The following is an 18,356-nucleotide window of genomic DNA, read 5'->3' as shown; positions in this document are numbered from 1 at the left end:
TCCCGCCCTGCTCGGTATGACGGGACGAGGACAACACGGCTGCAGCGCTGACGGCTCCGGCCCTGACTTGGTACGCCCCATGCGTCGGTTTCTAGCGTCACTCCTGGCTTATCTTGACGTTGCTGGCGCTTGTGCCACAGGGGAGGGCACTGTCATTCAAGGCGACTACTGGGAAACCTTAGGCGGCGGGTGGGAATACAACCTCGGTGCCCCGAGTTTTCATCCTTGTCGCACTCCTGCAGACAGAACCCTCGCCCAGATCCGCCATTCTTGGTCCCGCCTCATGTCGGTGCAGGCGGCCATCAGTGTCTTTGCCAAGATGCAGTCCAGCGGAAGTCTCGATATCTCCCAGGAGAATATGATGCGCGATGACCTTGCCTATCGAATCTCGAACTGGCACAATAGTACACCGGATATCTTCCTCTACTTATCCAAAGATGGTGGAAGGCAAAGTACTCCTATGGATCACAGTGAAAGCCATAATGAGCTCCTAGCAGCGGCGGCATGTGTCGAGTGCTACGCAATGGCCTGCAGAGTGTATCTTGATCGCGTCGCCACCCAAAAGCTTAGCCGTGCAGCTCAAGATTCCACCATTGCTGCTGTCACCAGTCGTATCCTTACTCTGACCTCGACCTTTTCAAGTGGCCTCACCCGGCTTGGGTACCTTTGGTCCGTCTTCACGGCGGGCACCGCCACAATCGAGGAGGGGGAGAAGGCCAGCGTCAGGGAGTTCTTGACCGACATGAAGAATTTTGGGTTCAAGGCAAGTACCAAGACCGCCGCTCTGGCATGGATCGCTGCTTTGCTAATAACAAAGGATTGTAGCATGTCACGCGAGCCTTAGATATGCTGGAGTATGTCTGGCTACAGTATAGACTCTTCGGCGAGGCTGATTATAACGCCTTCCAGAGGCTGGCTGCTACTGTATTACTTCCTTGATTTTGCTTACTATAGTGGGAGGCATGGCGTAGTACTTAGAAGTAAAGGAATTAAGCTAGGTAAGAATAAGGCTATATAATGATTTTATATTACTTAAAGCGGTAATTAAGATATTACAATTCAAGTATATCTAACCGTCCCTGTCCGCCACCCCGGCAAGCCTTCTGCATTGTTTGTGCCTTATATAACAGCTCATTTTCTGGGAGCTTTATAAAAAACAGCGACTGGAGCACATTTTAATAAATTCTACCTATTCAGAGTTTAGAATGAAGGGGGTCGTTCTCGTAACCCTGGCAGCTAAATCCCAAGCTTTTTATTGATCCGAAAAACTTCCTCAGCAAGCTCAGGGTAATCAAGATCGGTCTTTTGCCGCCTTCCCACGGTCAGTTCCTCCTCTATCGCGAGAGGCTTGCGTTCCCAGATGTCTCGGTAGATGTTGTGATGGGTGATGGCAACCTCCGAGTCGACACGGATTCGATTTTGCGCGTTACCCAAGACGGGTAATGAATTTGGCTCTGAAGGAGGAGAATCCGTCTCGGCAAGTAGAAGATTGAAGAGGGCCTCTTGTTGATCGTCGCGGAGTTGATATACGCGATGAGTCTGACGACGGCGGCAGGAGTAAAAGTAGATGTTGGAGGTGGCTGCTACATCTTCGGCGCCACGATCAAATACTGCCGCGCCCCCAAGGATACGCTCCTCAGCCCAGTACCCAACGATGTCATCGACACCTTCGGGGTAGATGTCTGCGTCGAGATATGCGTGATGGTTGAAAAGGGTTGGTCGTGGAGGCACATCGACGAGGCCCTCTATAGGTGGCATCCTCCAATTGACGATGCTGTCTGTATCTCCTTGATGTATTCGTAAATCAAGTTGAAATAGCAAAGCTCCGCCCTGATGAAGTGTCACTGCCGCAAGCTCAACTAAACGCACATTGAAGGCCTTGGAGCCAAACTCGGCGAGCTGATAACCCGCAATCACCCAAGTCGTGTTAACACCGAAAAAATAGACAGTACCTGTTACAAAGCATACTCTCGGATCAAACATCAGGATCTTACGATTCCATTGTTTGTAATACTCATGGGCTCTCTCCATGGCACCAGGGCATAGCTCCTCATGATCTAAGTCTATGGGATGCTCGCCAAACACGCTGGGGTATCTACGGTCAAAACCAACGTCGCCTGTGGGAAGCCCATCCATGATTTGGGCATACATGAACTGCGCGAGCTCGGTAGACAAGACATTCTTGATGGCGCGATCCAGGGCGTTACGATGGCGTTCTGAGCGAACATGTCCAAATGGAACTCGATGCTCATACGCAACGCGAGCTACGCGTCATAGCTTCTCGGTGTGGGCTTTGAGTTCTTGAAGGTCCATAATGCAGAGTCGAAAGCCTGAATATGAGGTTGTCGAGAGTGGGAGCGAAAATGTGACCTCAGCACCGATAGGTCCCGTGGAGGCGGGGGGCCGTTTTATCGTGTCGGGGCTGTGGTGTGTTAGCGGGGGCTACACGAAGTCCGGGTATTCGGAGCACTTTAACCGCGTGTCAGTAGGATCACCCATGCTTTGTTACTACAGTATCTAATGCCTCAGTTATCCCATAAAGGGCCGGGCTTCAAATATCACAAAGATCACAATATCAACACATCATACACAACACAGCATCATATCCCAATGCTAAAACAGTGACCTCTGTGCTTTGTACAATGTCTAGTCTCCCGATTAACCGCAAGTGTCTTACTTTCACATCGACGGGGGAACGGAACAGCACAAGAGTGACTTGAGAGTGGCTCCGCTTCATTGCGTGGTCATCATCCTGCTTGTTGTGGATATCCCGGCCTCTTGCGGCTTAACCAAGGAGGTCATAATAAGTCTTGGGAAAGAAGAGGCAAGGAATAGCGTTGCCGCGTGGGCCGTTAGAGAAGCTACCACCGTATCTTAGGTAAGTACCATATACCGACGACTGGGCAGCATGGTCCATAGACTTTCCCCCGCGTGTGCGGTGATGGCGATGCGGGGAGCCCGCCGACATGGCGCTTAGACTAACCCCTTTTTTACACAGGTGACTACTAACTATGGGACAAGGCGCATCAAGATGGGGCAAGAACAATTGACCACCCCGAACAGGGATTTGAAGCGGTTAAGCTAACTCTTGACCTTTTATCCATGAGGAATATGCTACATGCCTATGTGCTATGCTCTCCGTTCGGCCCATTAATATCTAGCTCCATGCCAATATAAGAGTTATCACTCTTCTCCTGCTCTAGATGAGGACGTCTGTGTTTCTATCCCGATTCTTTTCGCGCTCCCTGCCTGTTACAAGACGTGCAGGCGTGTCTGTCTTCTCCTCTAGACCATTCTTAACATCCTCTCGCGCCCTTCAAACACACAAGATGGAAAACGTTCAGGTCCTCAGCAACGATGTCATTTACGACATGCTCATCAACCTCACCAAAGATGAGGTGATTACTTTTCAAAACATCATCGAGCAAACCTTTGAAGACTTCTCTGTCGGTGACGAACGCCTGTATCAACCCAGTCCCAGCGCCACATCTCGTCCAAATGGGCAACGAACTCTCTTCCGACCCTTCACTTCGGACTCTAGCGTCGGCGTCAAGTTCGTTGTCGAGCCTGCCCCTAGGCCTGATGGTACCAAGGATCCCCTACATGGTATCATTGTCATAGCAGATGCACAAGGCAACATGACCGGCGTTCTCGGTGCTGAGGAAGTAACCGGCTATCGAACATCGATAAATGTCATGGTGCCCTTCTCTTGGAGGAAACACGTCGACAACATTGTCATCTTTGGTGGTGGGATGCAGGCTCTATGGCATACCCGTCTCATCTTGACCCTGAGGGGATCCGAGGTCAAGACTATCACCTACGTCAATCCAGTTAAGGACCAGGTTGATGACCTCATCATCCAGATCTCCAAAGAGAACGAGGCTCGTTGGAAGTCTAGCTGCTCCTTCCACTTCATCAACACCACTTCTACAGACTTTCAGCAACAGATCGAGACTCGCCTGTCCGACATTGACTGTATCTTCTGCACCACCCCCTCTAGGAAGCCTTTATTCCCTGCTCGTTATCTAACTCAGCAGAGGAATGACGGCCGCCTGCCACTCATCTCCGCCATAGGTTCCTGGCAGTCCGACATGATCGAGTTGGATCCCGGCCTGCTGCACCACGCTATCTCCACCAACAGCGGGTATAACCCTGTGAGCGGGGAAGCCAAGGGGGTTGTTCTTGTCGATGACCGCGATTATGCCCTAGAGAACTCGGGAGAGGTCGTCCAAAGCAAGATTGATGCCGATGACATGGTCGAGCTCGGCCACATCGTTGCTCTTAGGAAGGGAAAGGTTCAGCCTCTGAACGACACACATGTTGAGGATACAACCCGCTTCATCTCGGAGGGTTTTGTAGTGTACAAGAGCATTGGCGTGAGCCTTACAGATCTAACGGCTGGCAATGCCATTCTGGCTCTCGCCCAAAAGAAGCAGCACCGTCTGTAGGAGTCAATGTTAATTGCTCAAGTTAAATAACTTCATGTCATCTTAGGGTTGAAATATCTACAACTCAACGCTGTTCATTATGGCATGCTCGTGTTTCCCATCTACTGCTTTCCCTTCCATGTGGCGCGCTTGCGATAAATATCCTTGCGGAACACTTGCTTAAGATCAGACACCAACTTCCCATCCACTCCTCCAGCCAAGGCAGCCTGAATAGCACCAACGCCACATAGATCATTCTTTCGATCGATGAACCAAGTAAGGGTAAGACCTCCTCCCCAGGTAAGTGTATGAGCACCGTACCATCCATCAACATCCTCCAGAGTCAAGAGACCTCCGAGCCCGTAGCCCATTTTCGTCTCTGGGTCAACGCCACAACGGAAGAAGATACCTGCAGGGCCCGCCAGTGCAGCCTGGTGGCCAGCAGTTGATTCGGGAGAGAGATGATGCTGGAACATGTCGTCAACTGTGGCGGGTTTGAGAATCTTTCCGTCGTTGGCAAGCAAAGATTGAAGAATTTGGATGTAGTAGTTGCCAGGAATGAACATGCCGTGACCTCCGAAATCTCCCTTGCCTCGAAGATTCATCTCTCCACCGCCACCAAGAACGGCACGGCCAAGACCCTCCGGATCGTCAGGGTTCAAATCGACAAGGCGATCGCGCAAGTCTTCTCTGGTAGCCGGAAAAAACTGAGCGTCTTTCTTCAATCCAAGGGGAGCCAGGATGCGTTCGTTGACGTGCTCAGAAAGAGTGCGCTTCATTACTCGTTCCACAATGCGGCCTGCCCAGTCCAGCCCAGGCCCGTACATCCAGCCTCCTCCTGGTTGATGTGCAAGGGGGTAGACGAAGAGCTCTTCGACAGTTTTCTTTCGGCCGGGCTCAGGAGGTGAGAACTTCTCACGCCACTTTCCGATAAGAGGATGCAGGAAATCGTAGGCAGTACCAGCGCTGTGTGTGAGCAGCATTTCGAGAGTAACGGGGCCAGCGGCTGGTTCCAAGATGGGTTCTCCCTCTTCGGAGAAGCCTGTGAGAACTTGTTTCTCAGCCAGCTCATGTGCGATGGCTGACAGATCTCCCGTGAGAGACAGGAGACCATCCTCGACGCACTGGAGGGCAGCGATCGTAGCAATCAACTTGGTTGCTGAGGCTAGAAACAAGACATCGTCGAGTTCCTGGGGGCGTTTCTCTCCGGATAATACAGTGCGCTGGCCCATGGCGTTGTTATACACAAAGTCGCCATTGGCGTCGGTGGCATAGAGAACAGCGCCGTTGATCTTGCCGGAATCAATGGCGGTTTGAAAGCTGGTTTCGATGTCTTCGGACATGACGGTGATTGAGTGTTGGTCTTGAACTTGAAGGTAAATGTATAAGGATAAAATGAATTGAGGGGAATGTGTTTGAGGGGAGGTGACGAGCTGAGGAATTGCAGACCTTGACACGGCGGACCGCGATAGATATACTTCCCGCTCCACACGAGATCACCAGGACATGGTTACTCACTCGGTGCAAGGTTGGCCAATCAGCGTGAAGAGCTTCCGAGCAAGCCAATTAAAATTAAGGGCCAAAAGTCTACGAACAACCTGCAGTGCATCACCTTAAATCACTATTTTTTAACATTTTAAAACCATGATAAAAGCCTCAATAAATTAGTTGGAATATTAAAATTATAATATATATTATATAAATAGCTTAAAATACTTATAGTAGTTTTAAAATAATTTTATTATTATTATTAGATAAGATATAAAGGTAAGAAAATAGAGGAAATAATATACATTTTAAGGCTCTATAATATAGTGGGAAATATAGAGGACTTTAGTGACTTATAGGGGGGCTTAATACAGTGCGACGGAACTCTTTTAGGGCATTTTCGCACTAAAAAAATATACTTTTTTATCTTTAATAATTTATCTAGGCTTAATTATACTATATATAAAAAAAAAGTAAATAAGCAGAAAGTTAGATTTAGTATTTATTTATAAGAAAAGATTTTTTATTTATTTTATTTATATAAGAATCTTTTCTTAGTTATCTTTTTATATTATACAAATTAGTGGGTTTTATGTGGCGCACTGTTATCTGTTCGCAGACTTTTGGCCCCAAATTTTAGGAGCGTGGATTCTTAGCCTCCGGCCGGGCCTCCCTTAGCCTCCGGACTCCGTATCCGGATACCGGCAGATATTGTTGTCTGACCGCCGAAGGATTCATCCCGGCAGAGTCAGCCTTGCAATTACAAGAACGGAAGAACTTGAGATAAATTAAGTGCCACAGCATAGTAGTATCTCCTTATCGGTAATAACCTCTGCTCACCCCCTTAGCCAGCCAACTTCCCGACGTTGGAGATCAGCGAGCTTATTCAACACCGTTTAGCCCAGGGTCATGAGATTATCCATCTAGGATTTAGTAAAGCGACTTTCCCATCCAAAAGGAGGTTACCGTAGTTCACCGGGCCGCTAGTGACTATCAGCTACCTACCTGTCGCTCTGCTAGTATAGTTAAGAGAATTTATCAAAGGCTTGATCTCACATGCATCGCAGTCCATTACACACTTTGAGTCCCATCGTCTGGGATCCGAAGTGAAACCTGAGCAGGTTGTGGTCACACCAGGGCCAAAGCCACTTCTTTTTGCACTATTTGATGTCCTCGATGGAGACGTCCAACTTCTTCGGCCTTCGCGGGTCAGCTATGAGGCGCAGGTTATGCACACTGGGAAGCAGCTCTTCCGGGCGGAGGCGGATGGGGGGGGGGCACACACTTACAGGTTCGAATGCGATGTTGCGGCGGGCCTGTGACGGTACGTGCCATGGGCTAACCATGATTAGAGTCCTCACTCGAATCAGCTTTTGACAAAGCTGTTGCCCAATGTGGCAACCCTCGCGTTATGCTTATCAACAATCCATCTAATCCAACCGGGCAAGCCTTCACCGAGACTACGGTCGACACCATCACCAAGTTTTGCCAGGATCGCAATACAAAGCTTATCAGCGATGAGATTTACTCCGATACTATCTTTGCCGACGAGTACAAAACTAGCACATGTCCCAGTTCTCGATTTAACGATGACCAGATGGTGTTAATGGGTGGTCTCTCCAACGTATGCCATAGAGCACCAAGATGAGCTTTGCGGTCTGAATACCAAGAATTTCCCAGACATGCTTTCCCGGTGGCTGGCAGATTAAATACACTTTTTTCCCTGCGAGTTATCTTGGCCGGACGCTGCGGATAGCAGTACTCACTTAGGCTTCTGAATGCTGGTCCGCAGCATCGGCTCCAGCTCAAGAAGCAGCAGCAACTGCGTTTGATACGAGCCCCGAGATGAATTTATACCGAAAATAGGCGACTATTTTGCCCGAGAAATGCACCCTTAAGATATACAAAGCACTTCGTGACTGTGGGCTTGCTGTTCCGGAGCCGTCGGGTGCTTTCTATGTCTGCCCATCGTTTCACCCTTACACCAAGAAACTGAAAGCACTCGACATCCAGATCATCCTATAGTAATCTCGATGCTTAATTGAAGAGTGTGGTGTAGCGGCTCTTCCGGGACCTGGTTTTGGCGAGGACGATGCGGGCTTGCCAGGCGTATTTACCGTCTACAGATGACAATAAGCTACCTATACTTCAACAACTAGCAGGAACGATACGAGAGAGGGGATGAGGTTATTGATTCAACCGTTGAAGGGAGCTCAGTTATTGACTTGCAACTACTCAGCAATGCCATCAAGTCAATTCAGGATGCGGTAGCCAAACTCAAGGCTGTGGCGTAGAATCTATCGTATTAGACATGTCCAATCTTTTCATTGCTATATATACCCAAGCTCTCTTGCTATATACTAAGGTCAGATCATAACTAGTTACTCAACATGATTGCCTTTTCCCTCACTGTTTCAAAGATGATATAGTTTGTGAACCGCCGTGCGGCTCAGCGGGAAACATGTTCCAAAAAGTCTAGACCGTGTTAATCCCGAGCCCCTCTCTAAACATGCAAAAATGCTCCCAGCCGCCGGTCATGCTAAGCCCTGGTTCTGTGGTCTGATTCACGGACGCGTTAGACTCAAAATTCGTATTACTCGGCAAGACATCAGCAAGTTAAATCTGATCAGAAGTTGATAGTCCTGAAGACCTCGCGGCTGAGACGGGAGCCCCGATAAAATAACATGAAGGGTGTCATTTGCGAGGGTTTGAGCCGGGCCTCCAGTTTCAGCAGCAGATCTTCCTTCCAACGCTCGTTCACATTGGCCAGACAGCTAGAGCATTTCCTGGTTCAAGCTGGAAAGTCAACAAGCAAGAATTGCCAACCAGCGTGAGAAGCCAGCTGCTGGGACCCGTTCCTTGTCGTGATCAGCATGGTCAGGCCTGAAAACAAAACGCCTTAAACCAGCATCTACGAGAGAGGGACATTGCTGTTTCGCAGAACCTTGACGGCCCAGGTTATATGCATAAGCGGTTCATAAGACGCAGATTCTCTCGTTCCTTTTTTTCTCTGTGGCATGCTAAACTTTCGGAGAATAGTGTAATCCAATCTCAGTGGCCATCTAGATGTCACCAGCAATGTTGTCATCCGTAGTTGAGGGTTTGTTTATACCCCCATTGCTAACCCAGCCAGCTGCCATTGGCTTGAACTGACAGGTGCATGCTAGCCAGTCGTAGACTGAAATGAGCAGAACCATTTGCATGATTGCAACGCAACGCTTGGTCTCAGATGCTGAGTGCTACGCTCAAAGTGATGGAGTTCTCTGAAGGAGAGGTACACAGGTGACTATTTCTTTGCAGGAAGACGGTGGATGTTCCTTGGCAGGGTGCAACCGCATCTGCTTGACGGTGTGAGCCTGATTTATAGCGCCAAGAGCCATGGCAAGGTAGAGAATGGCCATCTCGGTATTTCTTTCTTCGGGTGTCTGGCCGTGGTCGACGTTACCGGTCTCTTAAAATCAGCTGCAGAGCAGAAGGACCAGAGGTTCTAATGAGATGTTCGACATTATCTTCCGTCGGGGGAAGAGACAACTACGTCGATCCAATGGAAACCCTTGTCGGAACCTTGTGAACAGGCTTGTTTGACCGGCTGCAGCTACAATAGCCCCGTCGCAGTGGTTCAGCCTTACAAGCAGGGCAGGCAGCCAAACAAAGTCGTGGCGGGCACACGTAGCTATCAGACCCTCGGGTGCGCTTGGTGGGTGGGCGGGTGTAGGTATGGGTGACCCCGAAGGCGGAGGCATTTTTTCAGCTTGGCGGGTTGATAGTTAGTGTGGGAGGGGTAAGGCGCAATCGTCTGGGAGATGTACGCTATGGAGCATGCTTGCAGAACACTCCATCGCCCCTACTGGGCGTCTTTAACTTCTCAATCCATCGAATCATGGCCGTTGTGAAGAGAAAATCATCTCTTCATCTGCGGGGCCAGCCCGCCTGTGCAGCTCGCTTAGAGTCAACTAGATGATCTGCGTTATCTATTAAAACCCAGAGTTACATTGCACATGTTGGTTATGGCTGCCCTCACTATCTTGCCTCACATAATACGAAGACTTAGGAGTTAGCTATCTACTGGGAGTGGCTAAGGCGGACAAACCCGGTCAGATGCGGCGTTTTCTTAGGTAGTATTGCCTGACGCATAAACCTGCAGCAATACCAAAACAGTTATGGCGTGTCGCTTCGATTCAGCTGAGGCGGCTTACTGAGGGTATAAGGCCGCGTCATCAGCCATGGTACATTTGAGGGTGGCCCTCCCGTCGTAATCGCAGCCTCATAGCTCTTGGTGTTGTGGATTAGTATTATTGCGGGATGTAGTAGCGTGTCCGCGATTAAAACTCTAAAGCAACGACAATTGAGGCACGACATAATTAAATCACTTAATTAATTAATCATTATCGAAGGGAGCCTTCTTTGAATGAGGTGTAGAAATCCCCGGGGACGATGCATACCTAGCCTAACACATCTAATACTCCACCAACTGAGGTGCCATGCCAGGATGAACATCGCCGTTGGCCAAGGCCACATGCCACCAAACGCTTTGTTTCCTGGTCGTCAAGTCCACGATGCTGATGCTACGGGTCGGGCTCGTCAGCAGCACCTTGATAGGTCCTGAATGATCGGGATTCGTCCTCCTCGCCAAGTACTCGAACATGGTGGCGACGCAATGCATGTCAGCCACCCAGGGGACTTGCTCGTACCATGTGATACCATCAACAATGCAAAAGACGTGCATGTGCGGTGGCACCTGCTTGATTAGTTTGACGAAAACGTCACAGAGGGTGCGGCAATTCCTCCGGGCGCAGCCCTCCAGCATTGCCTCGGAGACAAATCCTAGGTCGGGCTTTGGCAGGTTCGAGTTGAGCAGTAGTTGCGTGATCAGGCTTCGCATGAGGGCCGTTGGCCCGCTGAGCGCCTTGCTAGTGTGCAGCCCAGCGAAGAAGAAGGTCACGACCGAGTCGGTGTCGTCCATGAAGCTAGAGATGAGGCCGCAACAGAAGCCCGACATGGGAGATACAAACTCGGCATCCATACAGCCATCAGCTAGAAGAACCGACGAGCTGTCTTCGTGGAGCCAGCTTTGAAACTCAGCTGTCTGGACCAGCCATTGCGCTTGTCCCCGTAAGTTCGCATCGTAGTGTTCTGCGTGCCGCAAGACGACGTCGAGGTCGTCCCAGGGATCGTACATAGAGAGGCCGAGGACTCCCAGGAGCTGGATTGACTCGACGATTATGCGAGGCTCAGGACGTGTTTCTGAGGCCTGTCTAGCGAGTGTTTCGACTTGGTTGTTGAGATGGAGGTATTCTGCTTGACCGTCAGGACTCTGGGCCAACTTGGCACACCTTGGGACTTCACTTGCCCTGTTCCAGCCGTTCCTGTCTCGTCTGGGCATTACCAAATGTCCGAAGGAACTGTTCCCGCTGCTGGGTCCATTGTTCCCGCTCCCGTGAGAAGGTCTCCCGCTCGCGGTCCCACCTGTCCCGTTCCCGTCTCAGCTCATCCTCCAACTCTTTGTCCCGGCGCCGGCTTTTCATCTCCTCCCGGAAGCTGGTGGCCACATCCGCAAACACGTCCGTGGCATATGGGTAGTAGTCGGCCACGTGTTTCGGAATCCGAGCTGTAAGCTCCATCAACACGTTCATCATGGACTGCTGCATGGCGTTATTTTCGGCCAACATATCACGGATCCCCGTAATCCCCGTTTCCGAGGCCTCTATCTTGTCTGCAATACCGTCCAGCTTAGCCGAAAACTTGGCCTGCAGCCTTATCTTCAGCTTTTCCACGTGTGCCTTGAGCCGCACTACGTGTGCGCCCCAACGTGACAGTATGTCATCAATAGTCGAAGTCTTTGGAATTTCCAGTAGCAGAAAGTCAACGACTTTACGGTACCCTGTTGGCAGAAATCATTAGTCAGAGTGTACAAGGCTTAACCGGACATGTCAAGTGAAAAACTAGGCTCATTCTTACAGGTCTCTTCTCCCAGCAGTATTTTGACCAAGGCCGGGATGTCTTTGACCAGTATGCTGAGGAACTCTCCCTGAAGCTCTACGTCTTGAGGTTCTGGCTGCAAAAGAGCATGGGCCGTGTTGATGGTGACGATGGCGTCGGGGAGGGTTTCGAACGTGTCAAGGATTCTTCCTCGGTTTTCTCGATGCGCCTTTGTGGCCTAGTATTCCCCAGTCAGTCATCCCCTAAACCAATGGCCCTTCAATACAGGCGATTGTACACTGAAAATGAGTGCCAGGCCTCCCTTAAGGACCCCAAGCCCGTACTCATCTGGTATGATATTGATATACGACGACATTAGATTGATGCCGACTTCCGCCTTGGAGCTATAGTCCGTCTTGCCTTCATGGTGCCGCTTAGCGTCAGCCATCTGGTCGAAGACTGTGTCCCATGAGCTGCCAGAGACCTTCAGCTCCGTTGCAGGGTCCTTGTCGTGGGCATCGAGAATCTGCTTTAGATCCCTAGGGAACTCAGGTTTTTGAACATCAATGGAGGCACATATTACGTACTCTACTGCAATAGAATCCTGAGCTTTGTACCTCTCTTCCCTCTCGTCGTACTGGCTTGGCCCTGGAGGTGCGGCACGAAAACTATCGACGCGCCGTCGGAGGAATTTGTCGACCATCTTAGGACTTGGGGACCTGGTGTGGGCTTTTGAGCGCAGGAGCCCTCGACGGAGGAACGAGTGTCTAGGTGGACTGTTACTGTCTCTCATGGCTATTGTGGGTTCGAACGCAATAAACGAACAGAATATCCGCAGTCTGTACTTGGTGTCGAAGTGCGAGATGACAACCAAGAAGAGGGCAACGCCATTGACAATCGACATCCACGTCTCTTAGGTAGAAGGTGGAGTACGGGTAAGTCCGACGAAATCCATCACCTAGGCCCACCGTAAGCGCCCGCATCACCAACACACCAGTAGAGATATGTTCAGCTGAACAACCGAACCAATGAACACGACGGCCCCCAACCCTGACAGGATCATACCCTTGTAGTGGTTGAAAGGTCCCCCAATGAATGAATCTAATGTTTCAGTTTGCGTTATTTATTGACATGCAACATTGAGGGGAGGAGATTCTTTGAGTGGGACCACGTTATGCAACTCGTGTAGATGAACGAAGGATACTTGATTAGGTACATCAGGCCCCGGTAGGGGCTCCCTTTGAGGGGGGTGTGAGCTAGCTAGAGGGTCTATAGGAACGGAATTCATACTCCGTGCTGTCATGGCCAGAATCATGTGTTGGCCCAATGTACCTGATGTTCCTCGACTTACCCCCCTGACACTCTTCGATAGATCTTGGCGAGCTGAGATAAACTCGGCACAACAAGTCCACCGTTGCCCCGCTGTAAGAATTTCAGAACATTTAAACCCCTCTCAAGCCAAAGCAACTTTCGTTTTCGTCAATCTGGATACCAGCCCACTCAGGTTGAACGGAACAACCTAATCCTACTGTCTTAGCTGTACCCGACAAGCAACGTGGTGTTTTGCGACTACTCCTCTAACATTCCATCATGATGGCTGAGGAGATGCCCCCAGTCACAGCCAATTCCATGGCAACTGAAACCTCTAGCACTGGTTCATCGTCCGCAGCCGCAAGGTCCCCTCAAGAGATCTTATCGGATTCCACGACGCCCACTCATCTAGGGAACCAAGAGGAGTCAGGGAACAGTCTAGGCGAAGACCCCAGAGGAACGAGCGGTGTCTCGGAACGAGACGCCGAATCTGTTCAGGAGGAATCTCTCCACGAGAAACATGACCAAGAAAGTAAAAGCGAAGATGAAGATGGAGACACTCCGGAAGAAGAAGTTCTTCCAGAGAAGGAACGGCCTCTCACGACAGAGGTGCGCTACTATAATTACCAAGGATTCATGAACCGTATGGATGGGGACGACGGAGACTATGTCATTGAAGTCCTCGTCGCCAAGGCCGACTGGCATGAGGACGTTAAGGCCGAGACGAAGAAAAGACCTCACCGCGTCCACCCTGAAAACAACGACAAGACCAAAGGCATCTCTGGAGCGCAGCTGAAGCTACCCAGAGGTTCCAAGTCACCCCAGGAGGGGCGCATCCAGCGGATCCGGATTCGATCAGAGACGATCCTTCATGCTCTGGGATCTCTGGCCGAGTGTGAGGAAATACAGACCGAAGCAACGATGGAGTTTAGCCGCCCCTTTCGGATTCTTGAAGAGTTCCACGGCGGCATGAAAAGGAAGTTAGTCGAGATGGAGAATGCACACAAGCCACAAGGTGATTCGCCTAGCACGGGTCTGGGTAGCCTTTTGCCAGGGACGGCTGGGACCCGTTCGGATGAGTCTATCGAGATGGAGCGGCCCAAGGTCTCTAGCGAGGATACAAACGACGTTCTCGAAGCCGACGAGACCGACAAAACGTCGAGCAGATCAACCGAGACTGCTTTAGAACACATGCGGTGCTACGTCGACTTCGTGGAGCAGGTAGTACTACCTATCCGCAGCAAGTTCCAACACCACGACAAGAAAATACGTCGCCGTGTCAGGTACGAAGAGATCCCATATCTCTTCCGCCCTGGATCGTTGGCCTTCCTACCTCTCGCCCAGTCGGGCCAAACTCTCCACCGATCTGCCGCGCAACAGGTGTGGAGGATGGCTTCATGCATTGTATCCGACCACTCTACTGAGTTCGACGAAGAGAAAGAATGTTTTCTCAAAAACTCCGGCGAGACATCATGGGGCATTTATTGTCTCGATTATGACGGCGAGAAGCTGTTTCCAGTTTGGAGGAATGTCCAGTTCGATTTCTTCAATGGAGAACGGGATATTACGTCCCTAAAGTGCTACCCTCTGGAATTCCACCCAAATTGTGCTGCACTCCTCGAGGAACAAAGGAAATTGGGACAAACCTTCAAGTCGTGCATTGCCGAGAGTGTGAGGCACCTCTACTACTCAGGGTGGACTTTCATCACGGGCATTCAGGAGGAACCCCTGGTGGACGACAAGGGAGAAACCATCAACTATCCTGAGTACATCGAAAGTGAGGTTGTTATTGATTTCGAGGAGACTCTTCGGAACTACCCACAATGGGAGACCAGCGTCGGCGAATGTCAGACACAGGATACCTCGTGGGAAACAGAGGCGTACACTGAAATGGAACTCCGAGTCTGGGAAGAGTACCCCAATGGCTTGGATAGTTCCAGGCGCTTCAGATGCGAGGCCATCCCCATTCTTTCCCGCGAGGACACGTTATACAACCGAGAAGCAAACGAATGGGCTGATAATGATAGGTTCATTGTTGGGGAGGGCGCTACCGCTATCAAAGACGATGAGTGGACAGATGAAGAGCTAGCTATCCTACCGAAGAGGTTATTCGGCTATGTTTTGAGGGAGAGGAGGTTCGCCCGCCTCGAAGTCCAAGGCATCGACATGAACTCGCAACAGAGCCGTGTCACACTGGATGATATTCAGATGCCCGCGCCCCGCAGAAAGATGATCAGGTCGGCGGTCTCGGCTCATTTCAGAGCACGGCAGAAAGAGAAGCAGGGACAGTCGACCATCCAGCTCGACGTTGTCCAGGGAAAGGGGAAGGGGCTCGTGATTCTCCTACATGGAGCTCCCGGCGTTGGTAAAACGGCCACGGCCGAGGCGGTTGCGATTGAGAACAGCAAGCCGCTTTTCCCCATCACCTGTGGCGACTTGGGGTTCTCGCCCAGCGCAGTCGACAAGTCGCTCCGAGACACGTTTCGCTATGCCCACTTGTGGGACTGTATTCTGCTCCTTGACGAGGCCGACGTCTTCCTCACGCAGCGAGATCGGAGCAGTGGCAACTTGGAGCGTAACGCCCTCGTAGGAGGTAGGTCATTCCCTCAACCAACATCCCCCCTTCGAACGACGCATTAGATGCTGACAATGCCGTGCTCAAGTGTTTCTCAGAGTCTTAGAGTACTATAGTGGGATCCTCTTCCTCACAACAAACCGAGTGGGAGCCCTTGACGAAGCCTTCCGCTCGCGCGTGCACTTGAGCCTCTGCTATCCGCACCTAAGCCTGAATGACACGATCGCGATTCTCCAATCCAACCTGAATCGTCTACCCAGGATTGAGCACGCAAAAGACAAGTCCTCCAATGACGGGTACATCAAGGTCCTAGACAGCGCCATCAAGAAGTTCGTCGAAGACGAATATAGAGAATACTCGAGGGCCAACAAAAAGAAGAAGGGGCCCTGGAACGGGCGCCAGATCCGCAACGCGGTGCAGATTGCCGCAGGCCTTGCCCTTTACGATAAAGAGGCGTCGAGCGAAAACGACGGCCTGCCGGCCATCCTGACCGCCGACCACTTTCGGTCCGTAGCGGAAACGACATCGGAATTCGAGGCCTACTTGAAGTCCACCAAGAAGGGCGACGAGACGTTCCAGGCCAGAGTGCGTCAGGATCGAGACGATGACTTCCAGGAGGAGGAGGCTGAGGAGTACGCCCGCTATTCAGGCCATTCTGATGCTGAACCGTTTGGAGGACCGCAGAGGCCAAAATTGAAGAGCTCCGTCTCAGGGCCGCCGAGGACTAGACAAAGGGGGGCATCGAGGGTACCTAGCACGCCCGACCGGAGCCGGACCCCAGCTTCACTACATGCCGACGGAGCAAGCGGTAATTATTTCCGCTCATCGAAATCGTCTCCCGGACCAGCTCACTCAGGCCAACGACCCCGACACGCTCCTCACGAACCGGAGTGTAGCGACGTAGCTGAAAATATGCAGGGTGATTTCTCTGAAGAAGAGGAGCTTGAGGAACGGGGCTATGGCTATAGTCCTCAGCCCGCCTCACGGGGCAGTAGACCGTTGCAGTTTGGGAAGAAGGCAGATCGGTACGTCTGGGATTGATGGTGTCACAAAACCATGCGATAGCACGGGGTAAAGAGGATTTCCCCTCATATGGAGATCATGGGGTTAAGGAATGACGAGTTGTTTACAGAACTAAATTGTTTTTATTGGAAAGTTACCACTGAGCCACACCATTGGCGCGCTGCTTGAGTTCGTGGTGGTCACTCTTACTATCACCTATAACTAATTTAACACGCCCCTTTAGCATTAGCTATCTAGGAGCTATATTAAATCTCCAGGCCCTACTAATCTTATCCATTTCTCGCTGCCAACATGTCAACCACCTCATTGGTGAGTCTTTGTACCATCTTCAACCCTGGATCATGATCCGGATTGACTTCAGCAATCGTCAGTCCGCCAACCTTTTCACTCGCCAAAAATACCCTCAATGCGCGCATCATCTCTTCAAATTTCACGCCGGTGAAATTTGGGACGTTTGCCAGTGGAAACATCTGCGGATCAATGGCATCAACATCCAAATGTACCATGATAATATCAACGTTATCATTGAGGTATTCCAGTGCCTCTTTAGCCCGTTGCTCTGGCTCATGGGACACCGAGGCTGAGCTAACAACCTTGTAGTTGTTATCAAAGAGATACGCAAAATGCTCAGGTTTGTTTCCTGAAAAGGACATATTGATGCCGAAGAGAACCATGTTGGAGGCGTTGCAGACTGGCTCGCCAGAGGGTTGAGAGAATTGCTTCATGCTCTGCAGCGCCCCCGGAGTTTGTATGAGGTGGGTCATGTTCATTCCTGCGAAGGCGCCGGTAGAACTTGGATCGATTGGAGACGTCAGGTCAGTATCGGCGTCGATATAGATGAGGCCGACCCGCTTAGATGGAGACTGCGAGTCTGCATGCTGCCAGAAGGCAGAAAGGATGGCCGGTAGCATGCAGCACTCGCCACCAAGAATGAGCTGGAAGGGGGCCTTGCTGGTTGAGGGGCTGAGATTGTGTGAGATGGCGCTGTAGACTTGTTGGCAGACTGAGATATTGAGTTGCTCATTACGCACGCCTCCAGGTGAAAGGCTTGTAACTGCGTATCTTGCAGGCGACTCCAATGCCTCATGCTCCGATACAGACTGGAGTCCCACATCTCGAAGCTTGGGGGCAATGCCCACGTCTTGGAAAGCTTGAGGAGCTTTGGACTTGCCAGGGATGATAGAGCCACAGTCTGCCGGAACGTAGGTGATAGAGACTGAGCGAGAGGCCGCCATGATGACTGAACAAAGAAGGTACTGATTGAAGTTTGAGCTCTGAATCTGTCAATACTATGGGCTCATTCTGGATTTATACTCATCATGCGATCCACTGTCCAAGGTCAATGGAAGGGCGTGATTGAGTAATTGTGGTTTTGTAACCCACGTTAAAGTGAGCATCAATTGTCAGCACTACGCCCTACAATGAACCTGCGCTTTGATTTTGGTCTTTGCGTCGTTTTAGCTCAGCACCGACTTGGAATACCATCACCTCAGCCCGTTAATGCCCGCCTCGTTATCTTGAGGGCACTCTTCCGAACTTAGAGGGAGGATGAAGCGTGAAATAGCAATGAATCCAGCGACACTGCAGGGTACGACAGATGACAAAAGGTGGAG

General features: G+C 50.8%; 6 protein-coding genes across 6 annotated transcripts; 2 read left to right on the top strand and 4 right to left on the bottom strand.

Annotated features, from left to right (window-relative positions):
* Positions 1-1,236: 1,236 nt before the first annotated feature.
* NCS57_00909100 (uncharacterized protein) lies at positions 1,237-2,136 on the bottom strand (the record flags this gene model as incomplete). The annotated part of the gene is made up of 1 exon (XM_053058878.1): positions 1,237-2,136. The coding sequence occupies one exon, from the start codon at positions 2,134-2,136 to the stop codon at positions 1,237-1,239; it is 900 nt and encodes a 299-aa protein (XP_052912709.1).
* A 1,193-nt stretch (positions 2,137-3,329) lies between these two features.
* On the top strand, positions 3,330-4,448 carry NCS57_00909000 (uncharacterized protein; the record flags this gene model as incomplete). The annotated part of the gene is made up of 1 exon (XM_053058877.1): positions 3,330-4,448. The coding sequence occupies one exon, from the start codon at positions 3,330-3,332 to the stop codon at positions 4,446-4,448; it is 1,119 nt and encodes a 372-aa protein (XP_052912708.1).
* A 101-nt stretch (positions 4,449-4,549) lies between these two features.
* Positions 4,550-5,770, bottom strand: NCS57_00908900 (Beta-lactamase domain-containing protein; the record flags this gene model as incomplete). The annotated part of the gene is made up of 1 exon (XM_053058876.1): positions 4,550-5,770. The coding sequence occupies one exon, from the start codon at positions 5,768-5,770 to the stop codon at positions 4,550-4,552; it is 1,221 nt and encodes a 406-aa protein (XP_052912707.1).
* Positions 5,771-10,371: 4,601 nt separating this feature from the next.
* On the bottom strand, positions 10,372-12,687 carry NCS57_00908800 (uncharacterized protein; the record flags this gene model as incomplete). Its single annotated transcript, XM_053058875.1, has 5 exons — positions 12,422-12,687; positions 12,133-12,373; positions 11,874-12,072; positions 11,302-11,796; positions 10,372-11,255 (listed from the first exon to the last, which is right to left on the bottom strand). Exons 1-5 carry the CDS (start codon positions 12,625-12,627, stop codon positions 10,372-10,374), a joined length of 2,025 nt encoding a protein of 674 aa, XP_052912706.1. The 5' UTR covers positions 12,628-12,687.
* Positions 12,688-13,424: 737 nt separating this feature from the next.
* NCS57_00908700 (AAA domain-containing protein) lies at positions 13,425-16,761 on the top strand (the record flags this gene model as incomplete). Its single annotated transcript, XM_053058874.1, has 2 exons — positions 13,425-15,738; positions 15,809-16,761. The coding sequence occupies 2 exons, from the start codon at positions 13,425-13,427 to the stop codon at positions 16,759-16,761; spliced, it is 3,267 nt and encodes a 1,088-aa protein (XP_052912705.1).
* Positions 16,762-17,012: 251 nt separating this feature from the next.
* Positions 17,013-17,978, bottom strand: NCS57_00908600 (uncharacterized protein; the record flags this gene model as incomplete). The annotated part of the gene is made up of 1 exon (XM_053058873.1): positions 17,013-17,978. One exon carries the CDS (start codon positions 17,976-17,978, stop codon positions 17,013-17,015), a length of 966 nt encoding a protein of 321 aa, XP_052912704.1.
* Positions 17,979-18,356: the final 378 nt, after the last annotated feature.

This window comes from Fusarium keratoplasticum, chromosome 6 (assembly GCF_025433545.1).
Source record: "Fusarium keratoplasticum isolate Fu6.1 chromosome 6, whole genome shotgun sequence".
Classification (NCBI taxonomy): Eukaryota; Fungi; Ascomycota; class Sordariomycetes; order Hypocreales; family Nectriaceae; genus Fusarium; species Fusarium keratoplasticum.
The sequence above is the reverse complement of the archived record's forward strand: the minus strand, read 5'-3'. Positions and strand labels throughout refer to the sequence as shown.